The sequence below is a fragment of the Aquarana catesbeiana genome, linkage group LG04 (assembly GCF_042186555.1).
Source record: "Aquarana catesbeiana isolate 2022-GZ linkage group LG04, ASM4218655v1, whole genome shotgun sequence".
Lineage (NCBI taxonomy): Eukaryota > Metazoa > Chordata > Amphibia > Anura > Ranidae > Aquarana > Aquarana catesbeiana.
In genome coordinates, this window is record NC_133327.1 from 464,467,511 (window position 1) to 464,493,144 (window position 25,634).

Sequence of the window (25,634 nt, forward strand, 5' to 3'; positions counted from 1 at the left end):
CAGGATGCTCTACACGCTACAAGATGGGCACTTAGAAAATTTAGTGGTTTGAAGTGTAAACAAAGAAGGTTCCTTTTGGAATGTTTAGAATACAGTCTAAGCCATAATTATTTTTGGTACAACCATACATTTTTTAAACAAACAAAAGTAGTGGCGATGGGGGCCAAATATGCCCCAAGTGTTGCTAATCTCCAAATGGCACAATGGGAAGAAGAATCAATATATTTGAACAGACTGGATCAGCTAATTATGTATAAAAGATATATTGATGATATTTTTATCATTTGGAAGGGAGACCAAGATAGTCTTTTAAAATTTGGCCAGGATCTTAATCCTAGTGAGAAAAACATCAAGTTATCATGGAAAATTGATAAACATAGAATCAATTTCTTAGATTTAGAAATCTGGCATGAAGAAGAGAAGATAAAAACTAAAACACATTTCAAAATAGTAGAAAGAAATTGTTACCCATGTATGGATAGCTGTCATCATTCATCATGGCTGATGAATATCCCAAAAGGCCAACTGATCAGGCTTAGAAGAAATTGTACCGAAAAAGCTCACTTCAAAGAACAAGCCAAACTAATAGACCGCTTTATTATGGAAGACTACAAAAGATCCTTCTTACCAGAGAAAATAGAAGAAGTTGCAAATATGGAAAGAGGAATCCTACTAAGAAACAAAGAAAAAAGAGAACCCAATTATTCTGAAATAGCACTGATTCTTGACTAATATTCAATTTAAAAAACTAGAAACTATTATTTGAAAACATTGGGACATCTTGACAGCGGATTGCTATCTAGTCCAGGTGTTACCCACACTTCCCAGATTTGTGTATAGAAGAGCTCCCACACTCAGGTAGCAAAGAATGTACTAGACCAACCCTCAAAATTTGTTTTCACCTGCTCACATTTGGCGAGTACAAAGTGATTGTGAGTAGCAGCAGCCAGGATCCTTCTGGAGAGGAGAAGAGGCGCCCAATCAAGTGGAACTACTGGCTTTCCCTGTTGTCTCAAGTTCCGCCTGTCAAAACAATTGGTTGCTAGAATCCTAACAACCTTGTTGGGTGCTTTGAGGACCTGGCATTCAGAGGAGGAAGATGTAACTTCCTCCTTCCACCTGTGCTGTACTTCCAGGCTTCATGCTGAAAATGGAAGAGGACAGGAGAGGACTTGCTGTCTGCACTACTGAAATGACTGGCCAGGACTATGAGGGGACCTGTGTGCTGTCTGAATCTGGACACTGCTCATGATGTGAGTGAGGGTCCTGGGGAGAAAGTGAGCAGAGGAGTCCGGCACTCAGAGCAGGGGGAGGGGACAAGGATCACACTGAACAAATGTAGAAGGAGGACATGCTCTCCCAGGTCCTAGAGCTGTGTACACTAATCTGCAACATCTCCCCCTCTACAGAGATGTCGAGGGAGGGGGGAGCCATCCATCACCACACCATCCACAGTACATGTACCATGTCTGCAGTCTCTCTGGTCCTCTCCTTACCATGTCTGCAGTCTCTTTGGTCCTCTCCTTACCATGTCTGCATTCTCTCTGACCCTCTCCTTACCATGTCTGCAGTCTCTCTGATGCTCTCCTTAACATGTCTGCAGTCTCTCTGATCCTCTCCTTACCACGTGTGCAGTCTCTCTGACCCTCTCCTTACCATGTCTGCAGTCTCTCTGGTCCTCTCCTTACCATATCTGCAGTCTCTCTGCCCCTCACCTTACCATGTCTGCAGTCTCTCTTACCCTCTCCTTACCATGTCTGCAGTCTCTCTTACCCTCTCCTTTCCATGTCTGCAGTCTCTCTGACCCTCTCCTTACCATTTCTGCAGTCTCTCTTACCCTCTCCTTACCATGTCTGCAGTCTCTCTTGTCCTCTCCTTACCATGTCTGCAGTTTCTCAGGTCCTCTCCTTACCTTGTCTTCAGTCTCTCTGGTCCTCTCCTTACCTTGTCTGCAGTCTCTCTAGTCCTCTCCTGTAGTAGGTCTGCAGTATTTGATCATCTCCTGTAGTGTTTCTGCAGGGGGCACGAAAATGTTTGCCCAGGGTCCAATTAACATTAAAGACGACCCTGCATACCATGTATGATCTGAATAAAATATGATCATTTACAAGGGGCTTGTTTAGGGGCGGGTTGGGTGGGGCAAATGGTGGTGTGTAACTCTTTAGGCCTGGCTAGTAGCTCAGGACTTGACATTTTGAGCCCTGTACTAGACCCTCCTTCCAAGAAAACCTTTACTTTTTTTAAAGGTAAAGGTTTTTATCCTTGTTATGCCGTGTACACACGGGCGGACTTTTCGACCGGACTGGTCCGACGGAACGAATCCGTCAGACAATGCAACCGTGTGTGGGCTCCATCGGACTTACAGCGGACTTTTTCTGTTGAAAATCTGAAGGACTTTAGATTTGGAACATGCTTCAAATCTTTCCGACGCAGACGGAGTCCGGGCGAAAAATCCGCTCGTCTGTATGCTAGTCCGACGGACAAAAAACGCCGCTAGGGCAGCTATTGGCTACTGGCTATCAACTTCCTTATTTTAGTCCGTTTGTACGTCATCACGTACGAATCCGTCGGACTTTGATGTGATCGTGTGTAGGCAAGTCCATTCGTTAGAAAGTCCGTCGGAAAGACCGTCGGACCTTTGTTGCCGAAAAGTCCGCCCGTGTGTACACGGCATAAGAATTGTTATGCTTGCCGACATACAAAATTTAGAAAAAAGAAGAATTCAGTGCAACTACTACAGGAAATATAGTATTAGAGAGTTCATTTCATGCAAAACAGAAAGAGCAGTTTATGTCTTGGAATGTCCATGTCACCTTCAATATATAGGGAGAACAAAAAGACCACTTTGGAAACTTTGAGAGAACATGTTCGAAATATAAAAATAGGTTACCCCAAGCACAGCGTTTCCAAACATGATGCTGAATGTCATGGAAAAGATCCTTCCTCTCAATGTGTTTGGGGTATAGAGAAATACAAACCCCACTGGAGAGGAAGCAACAAAGTTATCACACTCAGCAAATCAGAATCTTGCTGGATTTATGAGATGCAGACTTTTGATCCTTTAGGCCATAATATAGAATTCGGTCTGAACCGTTTCATTTCTAATTATTAACATTGTTTGGGCCCTCACACATCTACAAGCTCCCCTTGAGAGGAATATTTCCCCTTTTTTATTTATTAGAATTTTAGATTTCTGAAGAAACTATCACTACCCACATCTATACTCATCTTGCAACATCTTTATATTTTCAATATGTATTTTTTTCTTTTTCTTTTTTCTTTTATTTATTTTTCTTTTTGTTTATTTATATTTATTTTTATTTCCATTTTTATTATTTTTATTTTTATTTTATTTTTATTTTTATTTCTATTTTTATATTATTTTTATTATTTTAATGTTCATCTTTATTTTATTTAAATGTATTATTGTTTATTTATTTATTTTATATTTTATTTATTTTTATTTATTTTCATTTAAATTTTATTTGTATTTATTTTTGTGTCATTATTGATATAATTGATGTGTCAACATATAATAGGGATTATATCCACTTAGCCATATATACAGTGGGGCAAAAAAGTATTTAGTCAGCCACCAATTGTGCAAGTTCTCCCACTTAAAAAAATGAGAGAGGCCTGTAATTGTCATCATAGGTATACCTCAACTATGAGAGACAAAATGTGGAAACAAATCCAGACAATCACATTGTCTGATTTTTGAAAGAATTTATTTGCAAATTATGGTGGAAAATAAGTATTTGGTCATCTACAAACAAGCAAGATTTCTGTCTCTCACAGACCTGTATCTTCTTCTTTAAGAGGTTCCTCTGTCCTCCACTCATTTCCTGTATTAATGGCACCTGTTTGAACTTGTTATCAGTATAAAAGACACCTGTCCACAACCTCAAACAGTCACACTCCAAACTCCACTATGGTGAAGACCAAAGAGCTGTCGAAGGACACCAGAAACAAAATTGTAGACCTGCACCAGGCTGGGAAGACTGAATCTGCAATAGGCAAGCAGCTTGGTGTGAAGAAATCAACTGTGGGAGCAATAATTAGAAAATGGAAGACATACAAGACCACTGATAATCTCCCTCGATCTGGGGCTCCACGCAAGATCTCACCCCGTGGGGTCAAAATGATCACAAAAACGGTGAGTAAAAATCTCAGAACCACACAGGGGGACCTAGTGAATGACCTGCAGAGAGCTGGGACCAATGTAACAAAGACTACCATCAGTAACACACTACGCCACCAGGGACTCAGATCCTGCAGTGCCGGACGTGTCCCCCTGCTTAAGCCAGTACATGTCCGGGCCCCTCTGAGGTTTGCCAGAGAGCATTTGAATGATCCAGAAGAGGATTGGGAGAATGTCATATGGTCAGATGAAACCAAAGTAGAACTGTTTGGTAGAAACACAACTCCTCGTGTTTGGAGGAGAGAGAATGCTGAGTTGCTACCAAAGAACACCATACCTACTGTGAAGCATGGGGGTGGCAACATCATGCTTTGGGGCTGTTTCTCTGCAAAGGGAACAGGACGATTGATCCGTGTACATGAAAGAATGAATGGGGCCATGTATCGTGAGATTTTGAGTGCAAACCTCCTCTCATCAGCAAGGGCATTGAAGATGAAACGTGGCTGGGTCTTTCAGCATGACAATGATCCCAAACACACTGCCCGGGCAACGAAGAAGTGGCTTCGTAAGAAGCATTACAAGGTCCTGGAGTGGCCTGGCCAGTCTCCAGATCTCAACCCCATAGAAAACCTTTGGAGGGAGTTGAAAGTCTGTGTTGCCCAGCGACAGCCCCAAAACATCACTGCTCTAGAGGAAATCTGCATGGAGGAATGGGCCAACATACCAGCAATAGTGTGTGACAACCTTGTGAAGACTTAAAGAAAACGTTTGACCTCTGTCATTGCCAACAAAGGATATAACAAAGTATTGAGATGAACTTTTGATATTGACCAAATACTTATTTTCCACCATAATTTGCAAATAAATTCTTTCAAAAATCAGACAATGTGGTTGTCTGGATTTGTTTCCACATTTTGTCTCTCATAATTGAGGTATACCTATGATGACAATTACAGGCCTCTCTCATCTTTTTAAGTGGGAGAACTTGCACAATTGGTGGCTGACTAAATACTTTTTTGCCCCACTGTATGATCAGCCATTGAACCTTACTCAGTTCATTCATTTATTATCAAGTATTTTAGTATGACGTTCATAATGAGTCTGTGCGGTTTCCATAGTCACTGTTTGTTTACATATGTCTGCTCGTCATCAATTATTATAATGTTCTGAAGGTTTTTAGCAATTGTGTGTGGTTCCTATAGTTACCGCTGTTGTATATAGTCAGCCAGTCTCCAAACCCTTGAAAAAGTCACGTGATAGTGACACAACGCGTTGAGAGGAGCTGGGTGATGTCACTTTCGGTCACAGCCGAGACCGGAAGTCCCTTTGTTTTACACGCTGCTGATCTGAATTTTTTAAAGTTTAAGTTACTACTTTTAATAAAATTTGTTTTAAATACTACACAATGGAGTTTACTTTTATCCCTACATAACATCCATTAACTGGAGGATACTTGGAGAGTGGTCTGTAAAGACGTAGAATATACAGGATAAGAGCCTTCTCCATCTGCAGATACTGCTATTTCCCTGTTCCATCGTGATATCCCCAAGCAGGAAGGAGAGGAGCAGAGATTGTTTTCAAAGAGTACTCAGATGTGTGACAAGACCCACTGGGGTCGATATTGGAGGTGAGAGGCTAGAACATTGCTAAATGGGTCTGCAAGTTTTTTGGTCACGTTTAAATTTACCTGCACTTGGACACTTTTTTCCTCTTTCCTTTTCCTCTATTTGCATCCTTTTGCACATCTTGAAGAGACTTATTTTTCAATTTATATATTTTTTTTTCAGTTTGTTTTGGATTTTTACATTTTTCTTGCACTGACTGGACTTTTGTCATTTATGAATTTTGCGCCTTTTTATGAAGTTTGATTATGAATTTTGAATATTATTACAATTTGCAATTCATTGAATATTTTGCACTTTAAGGAATTATCTTTTCTGATATTGTGTCACTTAAGTGTTTCGATATAGCACTGCTCCATTTGATTGTATGAATATTTCTATTAGGTGCTGGTGACACTTTAGGATTTCAGCAGCTGTATATCCACACATTGCACTTTATTCCTTTTTTTACACTTTGAGTAGCGCACAAGTACTTTTTTCCTATTTTCATACACATACAAAATACACTTTAGGATGGGCTCCCCAGGACAACCAATGATTTAAAAGGATCACAGACCCCAGAATTAGCAATCACATGCCATGCTGCAGGTAACAAGGTTAGCAAAATACTCTCATGCATTAAAAATCAGTGATGGAAAAAGATCTAGGGTTTCTTGTAGACCACAAACTTAGCCAATAGCATGCAATGCCAAGCAGCAGCTTACAAATTTAGCAAAATACTCTCAATAAAAGGGAAATATTTGAAAGTTACATCAATTATTTTACTTTTTTATAAAACATTGTTTTAGTCTCATCTTGAAAATGCAGTTCAGTTTTGGTCACCGATCCTCAGGAAACAAAATTAGAAAGAAAAGTTTAGCGAAGGGCAACAGTACAAGGATCGATTACATAGATTAGAGTTAGAATTGGAGGTTAGAAGAAAGAGCTTTAATGCTATATTGCGAAGAAGGTTCTTACCGTTAGAACCATAAAAATGTGGTACTCCCTCCCCCAGGAAGCTGAGAGTCAACAAGTTAAAAAAAACTTTTAGATGTCTTCCTTAGGAAGTAGAATACTTCCTCTGGGATTTTTTTAGAAAATATAAATCACACACATATACAGTGGGGAAAATAATTCTTTGATCCACTGCAGATTTTGTAAATTTGCCCACTTACAAAGAAATGAAGGGTCTATAATTTTTATCATAGGCATTTTTAAATGATAGAGACAGAATAACAACCAAAAATCCAGAAAAAAATACACAATACAAATGTTATAAATTGATTTGCAGATCAGTGAGTAAAATAAGTATTTGATCCCCAAGCAAAACATGACTTGGTACTTGGTGGAGAAACCCTTGTTGGCAAGCACATTTCTTGTAGTTGGTGACCAGGTTTGCACACATCTCAGGAGGGATTTTGGTCCACTCTTCTTTACAGAACTTCTCTAAATCCTTAAGGTTTCTTGGCTTTCTTTTGGCAACTCAAAGTTTCAGTTCCCTCCATTCATTTTCTATAATATTAAGGTCTGGAGACTGACTAGGCCACTCCATGACCTTAATGTGCTTCTCCTTGAGCCATTCCCTAGATGCCTTGGCAGTATGTTTTGGGTCATTGTCATGCTGGAAGACCCATCCACGACCCATCTTCAGTGTTTTGGCTGTGGGAAGAAGGTTGTCATGCAAGATTTTACAATGCATATGCCGTCCATTGGCCCCTCGATGTGGCAAAGTCAGTCTGTACATTTAGCAGAGAAACAGTCCTAAAGCATCATGTTTCCACCTCCATGCTTGACTGTATGGATGGTGTTGTTAGGGTCATAGACAGATTTTTCTTCCTCCAAACACAGAGAGTCGGGTTAATGCTAAAGAGCCTAATTTTGGTCTCATCCTACCACAGCACTTTCTCCTAATCCTTCTCTGAATCATTTAGATGTTCATTGGCATGACTGTACCTGTGCCTTCTTGAGGAGGGGGACTTGTCATGTTTAGAGGAAGAAAAATGCTAAGCCTAAGAACACCATCCCTACAGTCAAGCACGTAGGTGGAAATATTATGCTTTGGGGCTGTTTCTCTGCTAAAGGTACAGACTGACTTTGCCGCAATGAGGGGCCCATAGATGGGGCCATGTATTGTAAAATCTTGGATGAGAACCTTTTTCCCTCAACCAGAACACTGAAGATGGGTCATGGATGGGTCTTTCAGCATGACAATGACTCAAAACATACGACCAAGGCAACAAAGGATTGGCTCAAGAAGAAGCACATTAAAGTGGAGTTCCACCCAAAAGTGGAACTTCTGCTTATCTGATTCCTCCCTCCCTCCAGTGCCACATTTGGCACCTTTCGGGTTGAGTGGGTACCTGTTTTTTACAGGTACTCTGTCCCCACTTCCGGGAGACCGGGCCCCGGTGAAGTACATCAGCAGCTTGGCCCTCCTCCTCCTCCCTCCCCTTCTGCTATGCCAGTGAGTGAGCGCAGCGTGCTTCATCCATGCGCAGTAGGGACCCGGCTGTAAATCCTAAAGGCTACGCTGCTGGATTTCCTTACAAGCAATGGCAGTGGCAGCACCTGACCAACCTATGTAAATATTGGCTGCAGTGCCGACATCGCTGGACACCAGGAGAGGTGAGCGTCCTAATGTTAAAAGTGACAGTTAGCAGCTATAGTATGTGTAGCTGCTGACTGTTAATTTATAAAGGGGCGGGCAGAACTCCTCTTTAACCACTTCACGCAAACCGACGTACCCGTACATCGGTACTTTGATGGTAAATACTGGGGTTATGGCAGCAGCTAGCTGTCATAACTCCAGTATTTTTGAGAGCGATGTGCATTTTTTTCAAGATAAAAGTGGTCTCCGCGGCGGATTTTCTGCAAGATCACTTTTATCCGTGGCAGGAGAGGTAACCATCCCCTCCGCGCTCCGGTTGTCTCCGCCGCTTACCGGAGCCACCGGTAGCAGCGGAGACGATTGCGTCCTCTCCCATGGATGCCTGACTGTTGCCTTATTTTTTAATTCAAAAAAGCTTAATTATTCCCAAAAAAGTGCACTTGTAAGACCGTTGCGCAAATACGTTGTGGCAGAAAGTATTGCAACGACCACAATTTTGTTCTCTAGGGTGTTAGAACCCCCAAACATTACATATAATATTTTTTCTAAGTATTTCTCTAGCAAAAAAAAAATATTTTAACATGTAAACAAGTGGTTAAGGTCATGGAGTGGCCTAGCCAGTCTCCAGACCTTAATCCTATAGAAAATTTATGGAGGTAGCCGAAACCTTAAGTTGCCAAGCGACAGCCAAGAAGCCTTAAGGAGTTAGGCTATGTTTCCACTAGTGCGTCCCCAAAGTCGCGCGATTTTGCCGCGATTTTTTACCGCGATTTTACCGCGACTTTTTACCGCGATTTGAAGCAATGCCTGTATCTATGGACCTCAAGTCGCATCAAAGTGGGACCAAAGTAGTGCAGGGACTACTTTGAAGTCGCTGCGACTTGAAGTCGCACAGATATGAACGGTACTCATTGGAAATCATGGAATACAATTTGTCATGCGACTTTTCAGTCCCAAGTCGCATGAAAAGTCGCACTAGTGGAAACAGAGCCTTAGGCTCTGTTTCCACTAGTGCGTCCCCAAAGTCGCGTGATTTTGCCGCGATTTTTTACCGCGATTTTACCGCGATTTTACCGCGACTTTTTACCGCGATTTGAAGCAATGCCTGTATCTATGGACCTCAAGTCGCATCAAAGTGGGACCAAAGTAGTGCAGGGACTACTTTGAAGTCGCTGCGACTTGAAGTCGCACAGATATGAACGGTACTCATTGGAAATCATGGAATACAATTTGTCATGCGACTTTTCAGTCCCAAGTCGCATGAAAAGTCGCACTAGTGGAAACAGAGCCTTAGAGAAGATCTGTAAAAAAGAGTGGACCAAAATCCCTCCTGAGATGTGTGCAAACCTGGTCACTAACTACAGGAAACATTAGAGGTAAGATGCCTGACAACAAGGGTTTCTCCACCAAGTACTAAGTCATGTTTTACTTGGGGATTAAATGCTTATTTTACTCACTGATCTGCAACTCAATTTATAACATTTGTGTTATGTATTTTTTTTCTGGATTTGTGGTTGATATTCTGTCTCTATCATTTAAAATGCACCTATGATAAGAATTATAGACCCTTCTTTTCTATGTAAGTGGGCAAACTTACAAAATCTGCAGGGGATCAAATAACAGAAAAATGTATCCTACCTACTGTCATTTTCTTTTCCTGGTGCCTATCCATGGCAGCATACGTATGATAGTAGCCCCACCTACTTCCACCCACGAGACCAGTGCATAGCTATAAAAAGTTAACACCCACACAACAGCCCATTCCCTGTACATCGCTAGGAACAAACTGGGTGGGTTCGGTATGCTGCTATGGATAGGCACCAGGAAAAGAAAATTACAGTAAGTAGGATACAATTTTCTGTTTTCCTGGTGCCTCCATGGCATTATACGTATGATAGATCAATAACTAGCAAATCAGGGTGGGAAGCTTCAGCGAATTAGATCATAAGAAAGTGACTAAGCTACTGGCTGCCTGCCAAAGACAGGTGTAGTGAGGACTACTAAGCCCATCAGTAGTGCTGAACGATTGCACCATAATTGAACCGAATTGGCTCCCTTGCCTGCCATGTTGGCTGACATCTCACTATGGGATAGGCAAGTAAATGCCCACAGGCTCTTGATGCCATGACAACAGCAAGGCTGTGAACTTCCTCAAGCTCAAAGAGCTTCCCCAATAATTCTTATACAAGAAGCTGGCTTCAGATAAGGGTGAAGGTCTGCCTGGTAGAAAACAAATTGAGCACCATCTGTGATACCCTCCCCATCTGCACCAACATGCAAATCCCCAGGACAGTCCCCCGGAGCGCACTTCCTTCTTAAGGGGACATGCCCCCAAAGCCTTGCCAATCTGTTAAACCGTAGTCTGAGTCGACTTGACATGATGAAGCTAGAAATCAAAGCATCAGTACAGGCTCCATCTTGAAATACAAAAGAGGAAAGTAAAGGCTGAGAGATAAAACTTTCCAATCCCACCCACATCCAACCAAGAGATGGAAAGGTCCTTTGGGTGAACTGGATGCAGATCAAGGAACTGAATAAGGATATCAGACAGATAAAAACTTAAAGGCCTCATGTACACTGCTGCTGCTAAATGGACATTTAGGAGCAGTTGGGCATTTTTTTCAACTGCTCCTGAACTATCCTCTATGTTATCTTATCAGTACATGTACAGGGTCATTTACAGTTGTTTCTAGGCAGTTGAGTTTAGAGGCTTTTTTTTGGAATGCAAAAAAAATGGGTTCTGAAGCTGAGTTTAGAGGCATTTCAAGCGCCAAACGCTTCTAAACGCGTTTAGACGCATTTCATTTACAGGCGTTTTTTATTTTTGGCTATTTTGAAAAAAAAAAAAAAATAAAATATATATATATTTCTTTAAATGCTTCTAAACGCAAATGCAGCAAAATGGACGTTTTCAAGTTACATCGTTCAGGAGAGGTTGTAAAAACGTCTTCATGTGTACATGAAGCCTAACCGTAGCAAAATGGAAAACTGATTTCTAATAACCTTGTCTTATGTTAAACCTGTGAAAGGTTCCATGCCAGACAAGGTCACCAACCTTAAAACAGTCACCTCCCCAAGTGAAGGCTATGAGTTAACTACTTAAGATCCCACAAAGTCACATGGGCAGCAATATTAAGAGCCACATGCTAACCTAGGCCCAGCTGCAGGAGAGGACTTGTTCAGCAAATAAACTTTTTGGGACAAAGTCCTGAGGCTTACACCAAGATAAGCAATCACCACGTGTCTAGCAATAGATTTAACATGAAGTAGTAGACCCCCTTGCTTAGAATTAAGCAATTCCTAGACTCCATGATGCCCGGGCTCAGAATTTGAGCTTCAATTGTCAAGCTGTCAAAGGCAGTTTAAAGCTGGATGGCAAAACACATTCCTTGGAAACAGATGATCATCATCCAGTAGATGCCTCAGAGCAACTGTCCACTGCCCCTTTTAGTTTGGAGTACCACATCTGCCTGGAACACTTTCCATTCCGAACATGCAAGGCAAACAGGGGAAGGTACTGAAAATCACAGGAGCATCCTACCAGAGGACCACTGCATCTGAGCCAAAACTGACTAGCCTCTAGTTTGACCTCAGGGGTCCCATAGTCAACCTCTGAAGTTGCCTACCTGGGACACTTCAGGGGTAGAATTCAATCTCACAGGTTTAGGCACTGCCGTCAGATGCAGTCTACCTGCCAAGATGTATACCCATGCCTGACAAGGCTGGAGCCTGACTTTTTGCCAAGGATGCCAATCTAGCCTTTTGCTACTGTAAAACTCTGAATCCACCTGAAAATTGTACGCCACCTTTAAGGTCATTGTCTGCTTGGATCAAGATTATATAAAACAGCCCAGAACTTCTGGATGTTACCTTGGAAAACAAGACGCCAAAGACAACCAAGCCCCTTAATATCAAGGATGTCTAGGTCTCTTCCCCAGAATATTCCACGGTCTGAGGTGTCTTTCCATTGTGATTCCTTAAAACAGAAATAATAAAATGCAGCGCTAGGTTAAATATAACAGGTTTTTTGTGTCTGAGGGGGTGAGTGACCACCCTACATATATTTGTAATATGTGTATTCATCAAACATGTGTATGGTGGTATTTAAAAATCACAATAAATCACATGAAACATAAATTCCAGTTGTTATAAACAGTGTCCATAGTGTGATGCAAACTCATTGCCAGCAGCACTGTGATGTACATAACGAGAGGAAACCATATGTGAATTCTTAGATCAAGTGGGTAATCCTCATACATTCGGACTCCATACGGAAATGAAGGGGCAAATGCGCTTACCAGAAGGGATGGACACTCTCACTGTACGGCGGGGTGTCATACAGTCTTACGGATCTATAGATCCTAGGGATGTTTACTAGAAGCTTGCTGGAGGGTGCTGGTAATGGATACCAGTAAACACATCCGAGGCGGCCTTGGAAGCAGGATGGTCTGTAAATGCTTAGGTGGATGGATGGATGGGTTCCCCTCCTGCAGTACACAGGTGGCTGAAAGATGCAGATAGACACTAGTCCGAAACATGTCGGGTTGATGAAGCCGTTACCCTGTTACCATGCAAACTATTTCTCTACTTGATTTGTGATCACTATTTTATCCATTTTATCTGAAGTTTGTGAAACATCCGTTTTGTTTCTGATAGTTTCGAATAAACCTTTTTTTACTGGTTCATGCACCATGTGGAGATTCCCTTTCTTTCCTTACATGGATTCCATCTGACGTGGTGAGAGCTGCATCTTTCAGTCACCTGTGTACTGCAAGAGGTGAACCCATCCATCCATCCACCTAAGGATTTACAGACCATCCTGCTTCCAAGGCCGCCTCGGATGTGTTTACTGGTATCCATTACCAGCACCCTCCAGCAAGCTTCCATTAAACATCCCTAGGATCTATAGATCCGTAAGCCTGTATGACAACCCGCCGTACGATGAGAGTGTCCATCCCTTCTGGTAAGCGCATTTACCCCTTCATTTCCGTATGGAGTCCGAATGCATGAGGATTACCCACTTGATTTAAGAATTCACATATGGTTTCCTCTCGTTATGTACATCACAGTGCTGCTGGCAATGAGTTTGCATCACACTATGGACACTGTTTATAACAACTGGAATTTATGTTTTATGTGATTTATTGCGATTTTTAAATACCACCATACACATGATGAATACACATATTACAAATACATGTAAGGTGGTCACTCACCCCTTCAGACACAAAAAACCTGTTATATTTCACCTAGCGCTGCATTTTATTATTTTTGTTTATATTTCTACACTGTTACTACACTGGTGATGCTGGCTGCTATTACACCTTAAAAATTTTTTTTAGTAGCGCAACAATATTCCCCTTTTTTGTTTTTTTATTCCTTAAAACAGGAAGAGAATACTTCCTTGCTCAAGAGCCAGACCCCTGAGTCTCAGTAATAGGGAAATCACCTGACCAAAGACTGAGTCAACTTGTCCCTTGAAGAACAGAGGCCTGTAAAAACCTGGGGTGAAACCAGGCCAAAGGAATTGCCTCACATGAGGCTACTCTCAGTTCTAGGCTTCTCCTACAAAAGTGGAGATCCAGATCGCTCCTTGTACAGACAGTTTGAATCTGAGACTAGTTATCAATGAGAAAAAGCACTCTGTCCTAAGCAGTGAGTAGGGCCATCCAAACATTCCCAAGGTGAGTCGGTTCCAGATTTTCGAACCTATCCAAATTACTGTAATATCTGGAGGACCATGTCAGGTTGCTTATTAGAGCCTACACCAATAATTCTCCATCTAAAGATCTCTCTATGAAAATATTTCAAGAAGGCATTGAGGCTAGCACTAGGTCCAGCATCCTAATACATGAGGTGCTAACCAATAGACAAGGAGCAGGATCCCAGAATGGTAGTGCATAGGTCCAAAAGCAAGGCACAGAAATTACTTAAGGGATGGCAACATTAATTATCTTTGATGCCTGCTAAGCCAGAAAGTGTCCAGGCGAAGGTAGGCAATGCAAAGTATATAATTTTCTGTGGAAAACTTGCATCTGAACCCTGCCCATTAAGGTAACGTTTCCACTATTGCGACCCCAAATGTCTTTCAATTCAGAGTGCAGCCCCGATCCAACTTTACAGTCTCTGGATCAAAGTTGCATCAAAGTAGCGCAGGGACCTTTTCAAAGTCGCTGCAACCCTAAATCACATAGATTGGAACAGGTGGCATTGAAATCAATGGGCTGTGACTTGTCATGAGGCTTTGTGTCCAAAGGCGCATGACAAGTCCCACTAGTGGAAATGAAGCCTAAAGCTTTAAGATGCATACCAGATATTGCCACCATGGGCTTTTGGATAGTAAACTGTTTGCCACCACAATTAGGGCAGAAACACCTTGACCCAGAAAACCTTCAAAGGATATGCAGAGACCACAAGTGGAGAAAAGACGCTCATTAACAATTAGAAGGAGAAAAAGACCTTGCAATCTGTACAATCTGCTCAACTTCAGCCACATCTCTAATGCTGTAGACCTGGACTGTCTCAAAGAGTACCTGTTCCTGGAAGGCCATGCAGGCTACTTCTTCCGACTGAGAAAATGCTTGAGCCTGCTCTAGTTTCTTACCTTGAGCCTGCTCTGGTTTCTTACCTTGAGCCTGCTCTGGTTTCCTACCTTGAGCCTGCTCTGGTTCTTCTCCACTCATGGTAAACTTACCTACCTTAAAGAAAATGGCCAATAGAGGCAACGCATAAAGTACCAGCTTATCCTCTCTGTTCTTTCTTGCCAGCAGTTGGCCTACTCTCTGCTAAGGGAGGCTTTATGCAGTTGGTAGCACTAGTATTGGACTGCAGCTTGAGGCAATCTCAATAACTTGGATATGGTAACTTAACCCAGGCCCACAGATATCCTATGCAGCTATGATCAGTGGGCATGAGAGCTTCTGTCTTCCCCTTTAGGGCAATCTTGACACACTATCTTGAAAAGGCAACTTCGTCCAAGCCCACAGCAATCCTTTGCGGCTACTAATAGTGGGATGGAAGAGCTTCTGTCATCCTCTTTAAAGCAAGTTTGACACATTATTTATGCTGTAAATGCAGCTTCACCCAGAATTCACAGCAATTCCTTGCAGCTAAGCATAATGGGCTGGAGAGCTTCTGTCTGCCTTTTTAAGGCGGTCCTGACATACTCTTCAGGCCATAGAGTTGGCATTTGCAGTATGGAAGAGAATATTCTCTACCTTGGGCTGGATGTCTGGTGCTTCTTTCACGCATATTCCTGTCAGTGGGACAGGCTGGGCTCCTTAGCCAAGGGAGAGGTCAGTTAGCACCTGAATGCACTCTTTTAGCAGCAAATACCTACCTGGTCTGATGACCCTTACCTATAGGAACCATGTGGATCTTTGTTATGCAGAGAACCTATGCAGGGCAGCTTGAACACTGATATGTAGTCATGTATAATAATAATGCCACACTGAGACATGAGTAAGGACATATCTATTCTCTAGGCAGCAGGAAATGGCCCTTGATGCAGGGTTTGCGGCTATGGGTATGCTGGCATGCAGTCCTAGCGTGTAAACTCCCTATCTGTAAGCTGTTGGGTCTTTAACCCTATGTTCCCCAACTCTTCTACCTGCCTCCCACTCCTGGCAAACTTCTCACCTTGCCAACTTCCAAGATGGCTTTCAGGTAGTCTTGCCCCACTCCAAGATGGCCACTGGGAGAGTTTTTGCCCAAACCAAAGATGGCCTCCATGTGAGCTCTATCCACTTCACCTGTTCAGCATAATGCATTATTCTGTTGAATGTTGACATTTAGCTTTCTCGTCCACAATTGCCACTAGAATGCATACTGGAACACAGTGCAGCTGCAGCCCATCCGAGAGGAGATGTAACACACAACTTATGAGGCCATTTACAGATAAATTCCAAAAAATGAAAAACCATACTCATCCTGAAAATGCAGTGTCACAGTTTAATGGATTCACTCACTTCTGGGAGGCAGGCTCCAGACACGGACAGCTCTTCTGAGGAACAAATCCCTGGATGCACTGCTATATGCGGTGCTAGTTAGCACCCAATTTTTTACCCCACAAGATCCACAGAAGGGGCTCCCTACCTTAGAGCATTTAGTGTCCCAAGGTCAGGGACTGCGCTTACAGGAGAGGTCGAACCTGAGTGGAAAACCACGAAAGGTGGCAAGTAAGGGTTTCTTCTCTTTACACTGGCTGTGAGTTCCATGAGGACAAAAAAAGGGAATAGGCTGTTGTGTGGATGTTAAATTTTTATAGCTATGCACTGGTCCTGTGGGCGGGAGTAGGCGGGGCTACTATCATACGTATGCTGCTATGGAGGCACCAGTAAAATTTTTTTCCCCACTGTACACACACACATGGGTTGAACTGGATAGACCTGTCTTTTTTTTTTTTTCCAAGTATGTAATCCCCCACGCACTGCTGTCTTACTCAAACTTCACCAAACCACACACAAACACACATACCCTCTGCCTTTTTGTCCCTCTGCCTGTCAACATACCCTTTGTCCTCCTCTCTCACATATACTGCCCACTGTCATATCCTCCAACACTCATATAGTTACATAGTTGTTAAAGTTGAATAAAGACAATAGTCCACCCAGTTCAACCTGTGTTGGTGTATGTGTGTGTGCGTGCGTGTATAAAATCATTTCACATATCCCGTGTATTGTTTTCGCTAAGATGCACATCCAAGAGTCTTTTAAAACTATCCATACTTCCTGCTGACACCACCGATTGTGAAAGAGTTCCACATCCTTACCGCCCTGACAGTGAAAAACCCCATAAGCAGCTTAGGGTTAAACCGCTTCTCTTCCAATCTCATCGTGTGATCCTGTGTCCTCTTACAATCCCTGGAACTGAAAAGTTTCATACTTACGATGGGATCACCGTTGAGATGTTTGTATATTGCTATCATATCTACTCTCAAATGTCCTAGTGAGAATACATTTAACGCTTGTTGTCATTCTTCATAATTGAGGTCCTCCAGTCTGCTTAAAGTCTGTTCCAAGAATCAACTACTGTTTCAGTAAAAATACTTTCTAAGGTTAGTTTTGAACCTCTGCTAATTTGAAATTTGCCACTGTTCTTGAACTTAGGCTTACAGTGCCTTGCAAAAGTATTCACCCCCCTTGGCTTTTTACCTATTTTGTTACATTACAGCCTTTAGTTCAATGTTTTTTTTTAATCTGAATTATATGTGATGGATCAGAACACAATAGTCTAAGTTGGTGAAGTAAAATGAGAAAAATATATACATAAAACTATTTTCAGAAATAAAAAACTGATAATTGGCATGTGCGTATGTATTCACCCCCTTTGTTATGAAGCCCACAAAAAGCTCTGTTGCAACCAATTACCTTCAGAAGTCACACAATTAGTGAAATGATGCCCACCTGTGTGCAATCTAAGTGTTACATGATCTGTCATATACACATCTTTTTGAAAGGCCCCACAGGCTGCAACATCTAAGCAAGAGGCACCACTAACCAAACACTGCCATGAAGACCAAGGAACTCTCCAAACAACTAAGGGACAATGTTGTTGAGAAGTACAAGTCAGGGTTAGATTATAAAAAAAAATATTAAAATCTTTGATGATCCCTAGGAGCACCATCAAATTTATCATAACCAAATGGAAAGAACATGGCACAACAGCAAACCTGCCAAGAGACGGCTGCACAACAAAACTCACGGACCGGGCAAGAAGGGCATTAATCAGAGAGGCAGCACAGAGACCTAAGGTAACCCTGAAGGAGCTGCAAATTTCCACAGCAGAGACTGGAGTATCTGTACATAGGACGACAATAAGTCGTACGCTCCATAGAGTTGAGCTTTATGGCAGAGTGGCCAGAAGAAATCCATTACTTTCAGCAAAAAACAAAATGGCACGTTTTGAGTTTGCGAAAAGGCATGTGGGAGACTCCCAAAATGTATGGAGGAAGGTGCTCTGGTCTGATGAGACTAAAATTTAACTTTTTGTCCATCAAAGAAAACGCTATGTCTGTTGTAAACCCAACACATCACATCACCCAAAGAACACCATCCCCACAGTGAAACATGGTTTTGGCCGCATCATGCTGTGGGGATGTTTTTCAGTAGTTGGGACTGGCAAACTGGTCAGAATTGAGGGAAAGATGGATGGTGCTAAATACAGGGATATTCTTGAGCAAAACCGGTACCACTCTGTGTGTGATTTGAGGCTAGGACGGAGGTTCCAGCAGGACAATGACCCCAAACACACTGCTAAAGCAACACTTGAGTGGTTTAAGGAAAAACATGTAAATGTGTTGGAATGGCCTAGTCAAAGCCCAGACCTCAATCCAATAGAAAATCTGTGGTGAGACTTAAAGATTGCTGTTCACAAGCGCAAACCATCCAACTTGAAGGAGCTGGAGCAGTTTTACAAGGAGGAATGGGCAAAAATCCCAGTGGTAAGTTGTGGCAAGCTCATAGAGACTTATCCAAAGCGACTTGGAGCTGTGATAGCTGCAAAAGGTGGCTCTACAAAGTATTGACTTTAGGGGGGTGAATAGTATACACACTTTTTTCTGTTATTTTGTCCTATTTGTTGTTTGCTTCACAATAAAAAAAAAAAATCTTCAAAGTTGTGGGCTTGTTCTGTAAATTAAATGATGCAAATCCTCAATTAATCCATGTAAATTCCAGGTTGTGAGGCAACAAAGCACAAAAAATGCCAAGGGGGATGAATACTTTTTCAAGCCGCTGCATATTAAAAAAATGCTGCCTTCCTGAACCATATTTACATCCTAATGTATTTAAAGTTTTCACTGAGGTCCACCTTTCCCTTCTTTCCTTAAGACTGTACATATTAGGTTTCTGCAGTCTCTCCTGACATGGTTTATCCCTCAGACCTTATGGAACTGTATAAAAGTGAAGAGACTGCTTGCATAGTAGAGTTGTCTCCTTGTGAGGTACAAGGACTGCTCAAAATCTGTGCTGCAGAATCTGCATGTAAAGACCAGCAAAAGGTATAACCTGATCAGAAGTTCTCTATTTTTCTCTGGGAGACTGGGTGAATACAGCATGTGAACAGACGCTCTGACTAACTACAGCCTTTGCAAAATTGCGAGGATTGTAGGTGTTTAATTTTCAGCATGGTCCTATGCAAAAAAATGTAGCGCCAACTTCGAAAGCAGGAAGAGTAGTGTGCCTGAAAGTCTAATTGGTAGAACCTGAAGTCGGAATGTTGCTGGTGCAGGCAGATGACAGCAAGATTACACAGACTGAGACAGAGCACAGAGAAATGGCAAGATTTACACCTGGTACAGATAATCACAGAAATGATAATGGACTTATGCCAATAGAGGAGAATTCATATACACTTGAAAGTTTAGACTATGGGAGTTATTTACTAAAGGAAAAGCCACTTTGTACTGCAACTGCACTTGAAAGTGCACTTGGAAGTAAAGTCTCTGTAGATCCGAGGGGGACATGCAAAGAAAATAAAAAACAGCATTTTAGCTTGCAAATGATTGGATGATAAAATCAGTAGAGCTTCCACTCATTTCAGATCTACCTTTCGTAAATTTCGTAAAGACCTTTGCCTTTCGTAAATAACCACCTATGTGTCATTTATATTTTGTGTTATACACATAGGTAACATTTCTTTTATTATTTTATGTGCAGAATTCTCATCGCCCTCTGGTTTTGCGTACAGCTGATGTTCGGCGTGTTCTGACTCAGACAGACATATTGGAAATGTGGAAGATGGATCTGAAACCCATTCTAATTGAAAGGTTTGCTGGATCTCCAGGGAATTATGCAGTGCGGCAGGTGAGTTGTATTTTTTAAATCTCGTAACTGTATTTTTTCTTATGGGATCTTTGTAATAATTTTTTTATTTACTATAAGAGTATCTTAATGGTACAGTAAAGGACACAGGCTTGATATTCATAGACGCTGGGTTATAGGCTGGTGATTGGATACTAGCAAAGCTTTTGTTAACATGCCCATGGGCATCCTCCTATAGCCCTAACTCACTCTGTGAGTCCTCACTTTTTTTGCTAGTGTCCGAAGGTAGAGGACCTCTTCTACCTTATGAAGAAATCACTCTCGGTTTAACTAATTTATTATTTTACTGTGAAATCTTCAATCAACTCATCACTGCCTTTGAATACAACAATAGAATCAATACATCTGGGTTGGTAAAACCTTGGGGGCTGTAACACAAACCCCATGCTGTGGGGATGGCCTGTAATGTTGCTTTGGGCACTAGATCCTGCTTGGGCACTTACTGTGGCACTTTGTGCAATGTGTCGTGGAAATTCCACTATACACTATGGGTAATCCATGCCTCCTGCGCTAATAAGCGCCTTTTCAGCCTTTTGGTATAATGCATCTTAGTAAACCCGTTTCCCGTATAAGTAAACAGACATGACCACCATGCTTACGTCCTTTTAGCTCCGCAGCTCGACTAACTGACCCTGGAGCTCTGTGCTCTGTTTATTTAGAGTACTTAACAATAGAGCTTGATGGTTTCACAATTGACCAATCAAGCACAGGCATTCCTTCAAACAGGAGGAGTTATACAAATCTCAACCAATGAACAATGACTAGGGGAGTTTATGCGCGTGTCTGGGCAGAGGCAGTGTGTACGATTTCCCGCCCCCCTCTACCTAGAAGCCATGCTGTCCAGTAAGCCGCATGGCTGGCTGAAATCATGAACACTGCCCCCGACCATAACAGTTCAAAGACTCACGTTTTTACCGTTGGCGTGAAACCTTATTCTGCGTTGTTCAGAGAACAAGGCATACCCAGATTATACTATTATTTCTATGGATGGGAGATTATCTGCAGGGGCACGCCACAGCCCCCCAAATGTGTTGATCCGACACACAGGGGTGACACATCCGCTCATAACCGATAATGTCTTTGCAGAGTGAACACATCCCCCTCAGACGATCGTCTGTGCATTGCACAGGGGCCCTTCGCTGGCGGACATATCCCCACTCTGCAAACACTTCTCTGCATCCTCAAGAAGCTTTTCACTACCAGACGGATCTCAACCAGTCTGCCCCAGTCCGCTCTTTAGAGCGGGCTGCGGGAGAACTAACACTAGGAGACTCTATGACAATACATATTAAATACATCTTCATAAAATTTCCACAACAGACCCTCCTCTTTTGTCATATGCTCCCATGTGTCCCCTCGATGAATCTTGATCTTCTTCTTACACCTGGAAATAAATCAGTCCTTACAGTCCATATGAGTTCATAACACGGCTTGACTTGTAGACTCTGTTCTTCAGGAGAGATGACTTAGAGGAGGACATGAAAGCTGGTCGGTCTGGGATCCTCTGTGTCTTGTACGTGGGTTGGGCTTTGGGGTGTCTCATCTCAGAGAGGAATATGTGGTCATCTGCTCGGGCTCCGTTCACTTGTCCAATCAGGCAACAGTAGCACCTCATCATGGCATATAGAAGGAATAGAAATAAGCACAACATGAGTATATATAACCCTACTTCCTTCAACCATGATCCGCTGAAAAATAAAAAAATCCCTAAAGATTCCCAGACCCTTAAAAGGATTCCAACTTTCACTAGCTATAGCTCTGGCTTTGCCTTGAAGGGATCTAACCTTATCCATATGGGTGTGAACTTTTTCTCTAGTATCCCCGATCCAGGTACAACAATCTTTACCTATGAATTCACAGAAACCCCCCTTGGATGGCAAGAGATAATCATGGGCCATCTTTTAATAGAAGGGTCTTGATCTGCTGTTGTTCCTGTGGGATCTTCCTTGCAGCTTCAACAGTTACATTGAACATTCCATTCACACTGGATGAGAAATTGTTCAATCGTTTCATAAGCTCAAGCCCCCACCCTGTACAAGCAGGAAACCATGCCCAGACCTGGTTGGGGTTGGTGAACAATTCCCTCCTAGCTGTCCCTGCCATTCTTACTTTCTCTTGCGCATCAGATCCTCACTATCAGCCGCGGCATAAGATGCTGGGATGAGTTTCACCAGCAAGCACGAACCTCTTGCATTAGGGGGTTACCTTATAAGCCGTAGACCCACATAAGTACCAAACTAAAGTTGAAGCACACGTGTAAGCTACCTAATTGTCCCGATACCCATATTGGCAAGAACCAAAGATATTGTTAAAACTATAATTCATTTTACCCTCTAGAAATGTATCGTTACGTTCTATTGGGAAGCTTCTGTTTGGAGTTTTTACTAGTTTGTCAAAACTTCTAATACCAATATGAACATCATATATAGCATGTACCGCTGTTATCACTGGTGTACTAAAGCTCAGTGGAGATTCAGAGTAGACCCAGCAATTGGTCCTGTTCACTTTCTTAGCTAGTTGGAGAATGCACTTTAAACAATAAGTTGGGATGCTTTTCATCGTTACCCTTGCTAAAATATACTAAACTAAAAAATATAAATAAACAAAGATACTCCTCATTTTTTGGTGTGGTTGAGCAGCTTCTTGCAGTGGCTGGTGTGGATCCAGTTGTCTCGTCCATCAAGCTTCTTTACAACGACCCAGTCACCTGGGTGGAAAGAATGTAAACTGGTTATTGTTTCAGAGTCCAGGAGGTACTCATGAACCCTGTGGTGGACCTTTTGAAGTTCATGTTACAGTGACTGCACCTACCCCATCAGCTGAGAATGTCAACAGCTGCTGAGGAGAGTACAACCCTGTTTTTGGTTGACCTCCAAACAAACCTAACTCAATGACTGTGGTCACTGCATAACCTGTGCGTGGCTTACCATCTGGGGTGTAATACCTGGAACCATGGACAAAAAGGTTCTTAGCATCTGGGATGGGAGCCACCTTCACCAGACTGCTGCTTGCTGATTCAAATTCCATCAAAGAAAGACAGTCGTGGAACGTGTCATCCTGCTAGGTCACAAACTTGGCTAGAATTAGAGCGGTTAGTATTATTGGTTTGAAAATTGTCATTCTTACCTTATCCCACCATTTTCTTCCTCATTTCAAACTGGAGGAAGAGACGCAGGTTTTAGAATGGTGCAGAAAAAAACAATGAAACAGCTCATGGTACTTTTACCTTCTTTTAGGCATGTGTAGCCAGGAAGCTAGTTGTTAGGTAATTTGGACAGGGTAAAATCCCCAAATCCTCACTAAATTTAATAGGTACGATGCCCGGCGGGTGTGGAGAGGCGACTCTTTGTACATCTTGCCGCATGTATGCGTTCCTTGATCATCCGATCGAGGGCGAATACTGCTGTGCAAAATGTAAGCACATTGTTTCCCTGGAAGCCCAGGTTCTGAATCTGGGGAAGCAACTGTCAGCACTGAGAAGTCCCTCCATACTAAAGGTGAGCCAGGAACGTACACGGCAGGTGCCGGCAAGGGCCAGCACAGAGGCGGGTGGAGACAAAGAGGTGCAGGCACTAGCAAAGAGTAGATGGGTTACAGTCAGGAGGGGTAGAGGGGGAAGTGCCAGGGAGGCCGATCCAGGACTGGAGCATCCCAATAAGTACGCTCCATTGAGTGACATTGGTGTAACCAGTCAGGGACCAGCACTGCTGGAGATGAGGGACTCTCCTAGCTGCCAGGGGAAGAACTCCTCCAGTGAGAGTGGGGGGGCAGCAAAGGGAAAGGAAAGACAGATTCTGGTGGTAGGGGACTCAATTCTTAGAAGGACAGAGAGGGCAATCTGTAACCAAGACCTGAAGCGCCGAACAGTATGTTGTCTACCGGGCGCTCGGGTTCGGCACATCACGGATCTTGTGGACAGATTACTGGGAGGGGCTAGGGAAGACCCGGCTGTCATGGTGCACGTTGGCACCAATGACAAAGTCAGAGGCAGATGGAATGTCCTAAAGAACGATTTTAGGGACTTAGGAGCTAAATTGAGGAAAAGGACCTCCAAGGTAGTGTTCTCAGGAATACTACCGGTACATCGAGCCACACCAGAGAGGCAGAGGGAGATTAGGGAAGTAAACAAGTGGCTGAAGAGCTGGTGTAGTAAGGAGGGGTTTGGGTTCCTGGAGGACTGGGCCGACTTCTCAGTTGGTAACCGGTACTATAGAAGGGACAGACTGCACCTAAATGAGGAGGGTGCAGATCTGCTGGGAATGAAGATGGCCAAAAAGTTAGAGGAGTTTTTAAACTAGGCGATGGGGGGGAGGGTCCAGAGACAGTGATAGCCAGCGCGGAAGATATTCCAGAGGGTAGTATTGGGGGCATTAGTGGTAGGTTAACCAAAGCACAAAAACACAAGGTGAGTATAGTAGCAAGTCCAAGTTGCAATCTTGAAACACCCAATACGAGGACAATATGCGACCGGTCTAAACTATGTGGCATGTTCACCAATGCCAGGAGCCTGGCGGACAAGATGGGTGAACTAGAGATACTGTTGTACAAGGAGGATTTGGATTTTGTGGGAATTTCAGAGACCTGGTTCAACAGCTCTCATGATTGGCTGGCAAACATTCAAGGGTATACCCTATACCGCAAGGATAGAGAGGGTAAGAAAGGGGGAGGGGTATGCCTATATATCAAGAATAATGTACAAGTGAATGTGAGAGATGACATCACTGAGGGGGCTAGGGAGGAGGTGGAATCTTTATGGGTAGAGCTCCAAAGGGATGAAGCTAAGGGGAAAATAATACTGGGAGTATGCTATAGGCCCCCTAACCTAAGGGAGGAAGTGGAGACGGATCTCCTATCACAAATTGGATTAGCAGCAAGGATGGGAAGTGTTATCATAATGGGGGATTTTAATTATCCAGACATAGACTGGGCGGAGGGAACCGCGCATTCATTTAAGGCTCGCCAGTTCCTTAGTGTCTTGCAGGACAATTTTATGGGTCAGATGGTAGACGCACCAACTAGAAATAAAACATTACTAGATCTACTGATTACCAACAATACAGACCTGATAACAGATGTGGAAATACGGGGCAATTTAGGTAACAGCGATCACAGGTCAATTAGTTTCAGTATAAATCACACAAATAGGAGACATGAAGGGAACACAAAGACACTGAATTTTAAAAGAGCCAACTTCCCTAAACTACAAACCTTGCTAAAAGGCATAAATTGGGATAAAATATTAGGAACAAAGAATACGGAGGAGAGATGGGTTTGCTTTAAGAGCATATTAAATAAGGGCATTAGCCAATGTATCCCATTGGGTAATAAATTTAAAAGAGCGAACAAACATCCTGGATGGCTTAACTCCAATGTAAAAATGCATATAAAAGCAAAGGAGAAGGGGGCGTGGCCTGCTACAGCATGGAGTAGGACGTGGAAGACCCGAGCTCCGTCCAATACTC

The 25,634-nt window shown here is 42.7% G+C and overlaps 1 protein-coding gene across 1 annotated transcript in view; it reads left to right on the top strand.

Moving 5' to 3' along the window:
• QPCT (glutaminyl-peptide cyclotransferase) overlaps window positions 1–25,634 on the top strand; it is a 425,195-nt gene that overhangs the window by 61,664 nt on the left and 337,897 nt on the right. Inside the window, exon 2 of the mRNA XM_073627561.1 lies at window positions 20,008–20,154. Coding sequence (XP_073483662.1) covers window positions 20,008–20,154 — 147 coding nt within the window. The remainder of the gene's footprint in view (window positions 1–20,007; window positions 20,155–25,634) is intronic.